Source organism: Lycorma delicatula, chromosome 4 (genome assembly GCF_047948215.1).
Source record: "Lycorma delicatula isolate Av1 chromosome 4, ASM4794821v1, whole genome shotgun sequence".
NCBI lineage: Eukaryota > Metazoa > Arthropoda > Insecta > Hemiptera > Fulgoridae > Lycorma > Lycorma delicatula.
The window spans coordinates 112,210,233-112,216,584 of NC_134458.1; the positions used below are offsets into that span (position 1 = coordinate 112,210,233).

The 6,352-nt window shown below is 32.7% G+C and overlaps 1 protein-coding gene across 1 annotated transcript; it reads right to left on the bottom strand.

The window, feature by feature from the left end:
* Positions 1–5,365: 5,365 nt before the first annotated feature.
* LOC142322920 (uncharacterized) lies at positions 5,366–5,888 on the bottom strand. Its single transcript, XM_075362007.1, has 2 exons — positions 5,756–5,888; positions 5,366–5,635 (listed from the first exon to the last, which is right to left on the bottom strand). The coding sequence occupies exons 1-2, from the start codon at positions 5,886–5,888 to the stop codon at positions 5,379–5,381; spliced, it is 390 nt and encodes a 129-aa protein (XP_075218122.1). The 3' UTR covers positions 5,366–5,378.
* Positions 5,889–6,352: the final 464 nt, after the last annotated feature.

A 6,352-nucleotide genomic window follows, 5' to 3' on the forward strand; every position in this document is an offset into this window, starting at 1 on the left:
AACATATGAATGAATTTTGGGAATTTGAAAAAGTTTATAAAGAAAATTGAGAAGCTCCAGAAAGTGTAATAATTGAAAATGAAATGATAAACCTGAGAGAATTAGAAATAGATAATAAAGAACAAGAAGGAGGAGCAAAATAAGGCCTACTTATAGAATTATAGTTAAGAATTGTATTTATTATTTTTAATTTCATTAAATGTATTTTTATTTAATTCAGTAATTAATAAATGACTATTAAATATATTTTAGTGATATGAAACACTTTATTTACATGTTAAACAAAAATTAAGTTAACTAAGATTAAAACATGTGATTAGAAAAAGTAAAAAAATTGAAGACCTACAATTTTTTAAAGTACAAGATTTAATAACCTATCTTGAAGAATTTTATAACCACTCATCTCAAATTTATTAGGAACTTCATCAGTTATATTTCTTTCATCTATATCTCTTTTGCCATTCTTTGTAACTTCTTCATTTCTGACTTTTTATGTTTCAATATTACTTTATTCGGTCTCATTTTTATTTCTTTCCTAGTCTTTTGCAGTCATACAAGTTAAAAAGCATTTTGAACAAATCTCTGTAATTCAGTATTTGATTCTTTTTAAATTTCTTCATCCACCCTTACTCCCAAAGAGGAAGACACCTGCCTCATGACAATCCCATCACCACGTTACCCCCTCTGTTCCTAGCTCTGATGGGCTTTACTCATTAGTAGTCTTTTACAACCTCTAAATCTATAACACATCACAGTCTTCAGTTTAGCTTCTTTAGGATGCCACCGATGCAAATGCCTCAGCAGACATTTCCATCAATGTACTTACACAACTACCTTATTAGGTATTATATGGCTACCTAATTAGCTTTGTATGGCCTCTTCCAACCACGACCACCTACCATAACTTACAACCATTAACTATCAAATTAACCAATTCGTGGAAACATGATCCTTGCACCTTTCTCCAACACCAAAAGTTTCACACAAAAACTCTTCCCTTATCTAACTTCAATTAGACTATGCACTCAGATCATTACTTCATTGAGTCTTTAAACACCAAAAATACTCTTCTCATACCAAAAAAAGTGTTGATCGCAAAAACGACAATTTTGTCCAACAATTCAATTTACTCAAAGTCCTCTTGATTTATTTAAAAATAAAGAAACAGATTCACAAATTTAATAAGCCACTAATGAAAACATACCCATCTCTGTCTGCTATAGTACATGTTCAGGAGAGCAAGGTTAAAGCTTACACCCTCCCACACCCCAGCTCCATCAGAGTGCTGTCCATACATCCATTCTCACCCTAACAGCAAATATTTCAGCTAACTGCGGCTCGATGACAAAACGCCTACCTTTGTGAAATAAGCAGCCAAGCTGGCCCCTACCCACCCAAGTTGCTATTCTATCTATACATCTACAACAGCATCAGACCCCTCAGCCATCCTCCTGGGTGAAATTATATTGCAAGCTGCTAAATGTCATATCCCAAGAGGAAGAGTAATAATTGCACACCTTTTTGGACAAATGATCTGGAAAAACTGAAAACGGAGAGGGAGTTTACACGTAGGTGAGCAGAATGTACTAAGAATCCAAATGATGTAAGGGAATGAAGGCAAAAGGCAGTCTATGAAAAGAGAAGTGTTAAATGCTAAGAGAGACTGTTTTTCAAACTTTTTAAATAATATTTTTTTTTAGAAAACACAGTCCAGTAAAGTATACATACAGATTTAATTAAAACGATGGATAACTGACATCCTCATGGCAGCCTCTTAAGTCAGGTCAAAAAACTTTCTATGAGAATTTGGACTTAGCAAATACTTTTAACAATCTCTTTTCAACTTCTCTCCTAACAACTAGACAAACCAAAATACAAGAAAACTATTTTAGAAGGCAGCTGAAATCTGCATCAGGTGATGTAGCAGAGTCAATAACCAATGCCAGTTTCACATTTCATGAATTACAGTGGGCCTTGAGTACCTTAAAAAATAGGAAAAGTGCTGGCTGTGACAAAATAACCACAGAATTTTTAAAACATCTTGGACTTGTTATCAGAAGACAGTAATCTGCCTTTTAAATCAAATCTGTGGTGAAGGAGCAACAGCTTCCTGAAGAAAGTCAGTTATTATACCCATTCTAAAAACTATGAAATCTCCAGATTCTCTGTCACTCTATTGCCCAATTTCACGACTAGTGTAATGTCTAAACTTATGGAACAAATGATTAACAACAGGCTTGCTTAATTTTTAGAATCCAGTTATATCATCTGTAAGAGAAAGCTGGTTTTCGTAAGTACTGTTTGACCACACAGCAAGTGTTCCATCTTAATCAAGAGGTTAAAAATGTGATGGACAGAAGGGAGATTGTAGTGACTGTGTTTGATGATTTTAAGGTACTTACAATTCTGTATCGAGACTGAAGCTACTGGACAAGTTGCATTTACTTGGGGTTAGGGGAAGATGATACGATGGATATATCTTTTTATTAATCAGTGCTTTTGTGCTACCAGGATCAATGGGGTGACTTCAAGATACAAGCAGCAAAGGGCTGGAGTACAAGAAGGAGCTGTACTAAGCCTGACTCTGTTCAGTATAATGATAAATGACTTGCCACATGAATTTAAAAACATAAAAGATATAAAAACAGCATTGTATGCGGATGACTTAGTCATACGGGCTTCCTTGCCAAAAGAAAAAATAAATAAATTATCCTCAGTGCTAAATGAGACAATGCAAGCATTACAGACTGGGCTGCTGAAAATCTTATGACTGAGAGTAGAAAAAACATTTTATCATATTTTCTCATTTGCTCACTATGTGCCAGAAATCATCCTGAAACATGAAGTGCAGACATAAAGGAAAGCGATAACCCCAATATTTGGCTCATCCATCGACAGGAAGATTATGTGGAAGAATCATATCAGACAGGTCACCAGCAAAGGATAAGCTAAGTATCCTCGAATGCTTGTTAAGAAATGGGGTAGCTCACTGTTAATTCTAAATGACATCTTTTGAATATGTATAAACCAATGATCCAATATGGTTGCAAAAACCTTAAATTAGTTCATAATCAAGCTATGCAGCTCATTACAGATGCTGTAAAAACAATCCCTATTTCAGCTCTTTTGATAACTATTAAAAACGCTGCTATATGTTCTGAGGTGCAGGAGCAACTGGCTGTATTACAACCAGAAAAAATTAGTCGATTGCCTTTCATCAGTTTCTGGCAAAGTTATTGGGCAGAATCATCACTTGAAAACACAAAAAGGTTTCTTGTAGTATATCACAGAATTAAGAAAAAGGTTCTGCCCACCAGCACCAGCAGAGCCTCTATTTCCATTGTGCCCTCTAAACTGGCACAATGTGCCAGCCACATTTGAAGTACAGAAGCTGGAGGTCAGGAAGCAAAATCTTAACCTCAGTGTCTGGTGAAAATTTTCATGGAACATGTGGAAACAATGTACCATGAAAATGAATGGCTATGGGTGTACACTGATGAATAAAAAATAAAAAATTAAAATAAATGTTAATATTAAATTAAAATTAACCCTTTCACTACCAAATTTTTGTCGCTCATCAGAATTATTTTTTACTCCACAGCTATGTTTATTTAAGTAATTTTTATTACTTCAAATACATTTAGACCAAACATTTTTTCTTGGCAAAAAAATATGAACATGTCCACTGGAATGGACATCTGTAGTGAACGGTAGTTAGTTTCTATGAAATAACAAATGAACATCTTTATTTATGAAAAATGTAATTTTTACAAAATAGTTATTTATAAAAACAAAACAAAAATTCTTATTAAAATACAACTTTTTTTCTGTCTTATGTCTATAAATACTTAAAAAATCTATTATTAAAAAATTATAAACAAGAAACACAGTAATGCTGAGCAAATCTTACCATTACAAGTCATAATAAATGCTTAGAAATTATTATTATTATACTAAAAAATAAACAATTACAAATTAAAAGGAATTTTTTAACATAGTATGAATACATCATTATATCTATTACTTTACATGAAAGTTCATGAAACAATTTCTGCCATTCACAAAACAAAGGCGAACTTTACAGTTTGCGCAGTACACGTGAGTTTTCTTGGTGCACTTAATATTTTTGCATCAAGTTGCATCTTTTTTGGAATCAAATGCCCAAATGTAAATTCATAGCCCAAATGTAATTTAAAATCCAACAGATCAACAAATGATTCTTTTTTAAGTTGTTTAGCCTGCCTATACTCTAACCAAGAATTTACACAGGCCATATCAATGGCATGAAAAATCATTCTTAAAGTCCACTTACGACTCTTTAAAAATATTCTATACATCGCAATAAGTTGAATCAGAGTATCTACTCCTCCCATTCCATAGTTATATTTTTTAACTATTTCTGGTCTAGTTACTGTAACATATTTTTTACTTTTCTTATCCCACTTGTTTACTTCATCTGGTGCACCTACACCTACAAAATTGGAACCAAGAACAACTGATCGATTATCAGTCCATTTGCACAGAACAACTTCCCCATCACTACTGGTCACTTCTTGGTGAAAACCTCTTGGCTTTTTTGAGCATTCTTTGTCAGACATAAATGGAGGCTTACAAAAACTATCAACTCTAACTATACCGGCTGCAAATAATTTATTATTTTTTTAAATCTCGAATAAATTGAAAGTACTAAAGAAGTTATCAAAATAAACACAATGGTTCTCTTTTTTAAGCTGTTTTGACAGCTCTAAAACTACAAAGGCTCCTGGTTTGATCAAATTCTGTTGCTTTGCCCTGGTATAGTATGAAGTCATGTATCTTCCCACACAAAATAAAACTTTTTATCCTCCACTTCTTAGGTTTTTTTCATATACTGTTTAGTAGAATGATGGCCTTTAAATGGGATTATCTGCTCATCAACACCGAGATCTTGTTGCATTTCTAATTCCTTGCATCTTTTTCTGCATCTTTTCTGACAAACTCAAAAATTGGCCTTACTTTAAAAAATTTGTCATCTGAGTCTTTCATTTCTAAATTTTTAACTATGTGTAGGTTTGATCTCAGTTGATAAAATCGATGAGTGATTGTTTAAGAAAATATCATGACTTTTAGGGATTTTCTCCAGTACATTTCTATTCTGGGAAATTTTAAAACTGACAAATAAATGTGTAGCCCAACAGTGCACGAATTTCTTGAGCATTTGTGGGAAATGTTACACCTTTCTGGAGAGCATACATGTTAGTTTTTTCAACCATGAATGAAATACATTCCTCAGTTATATATTTGCAAAAATAATCTATAGGAGAATCCGAATCAAAATAATTCTCTATGTTTACAGAAAAATCACCAGTTGTAGGTGGATTGAAAGGCCTTCTTCTCCATCAGACATCTTTTTTATCTGTGGCAGAATTAACTAAAAGTGATGGATCTGACCCAGCTGATATTGATGGCCTATCATGTAATTGGTTTACTTGTTCCCCTGCTTGATTTATTTCATTTAAAATAGGTGCTGACTGTACTGGTGCTACTTGTAATGATGGGAGTTCATGCAGCACAAGTGCTGCTTGCAACAATGGCTCTTGTATTTCTGCATCATCTTGAATAGTTAATTCCTCATTTCGTGGGGCAACATCAGCACCTGCAGCATAAAAAAATGTAGCTTTAGTAGGTATTCACTGAATCCATCCGTTTTAATACTGGTAGGATATTTGTTTCATGAGCCAAAACTAGGCTAAATATAAATAAAAATGAAACTTACCGATTCTTGTAGGTCTCTTTGATGGTGCTTCATCTTCTATCTCATCACCACTCTCCAAACCTTCCAAATCTGAACAATTTCCATCTAATAGATTCAGAACAGATCCAATGTCATATAAATCATAAAACTCCATTGTCTGAAAAATAAAATAAAATACCATGTAGTCCGATTCATACACCTAACTAAAATGTAAAGTAAGAAAAAGAATATCAATAGAAAATATTCTGACAAAAGAGAAAGTAGCCTACTGGTTACTGTATGATACTAGAAATTTCTTTTTAGCTGATTATAATAAGAAGACAATAGACCTAATGCTTATTTTAGAAATTCAGCAATTCATAAAATTTCTAGATATAGCACAAATTTCAGGGTTATTGTATTTTTCAATTTATGAAAATGCTAAAAACAACTAAACTGAAGCATAAACTATCTTATACTTAGATAAAAAAATGAATGAAAAGATGTTTACAAATGATATTATGTGAGGTTAGGAATATTTTTCCTACTATGTAGAGCTACTTGGTTATTTTAATGTATAAATTACCTTACATAACTTATAATAAATAATATAAATTAGAAACATTGTTACTCACCTTT

Excerpts from the sequence above, each read along its gene's own strand:
- LOC142322920 (XM_075362007.1), bottom strand. The coding sequence starts at position 5,888 with ATGGAGTTTTATGATTTATATGACATTGGATCTGTTCTGAATCTATTA. Across the intron at positions 5,636-5,755 it reads AAAGAGACCTACAAGAATCG|GTGCTGATGTTGCCCCACGA; the intron begins GTAAGTTTCATT and ends TTTATGCTGCAG.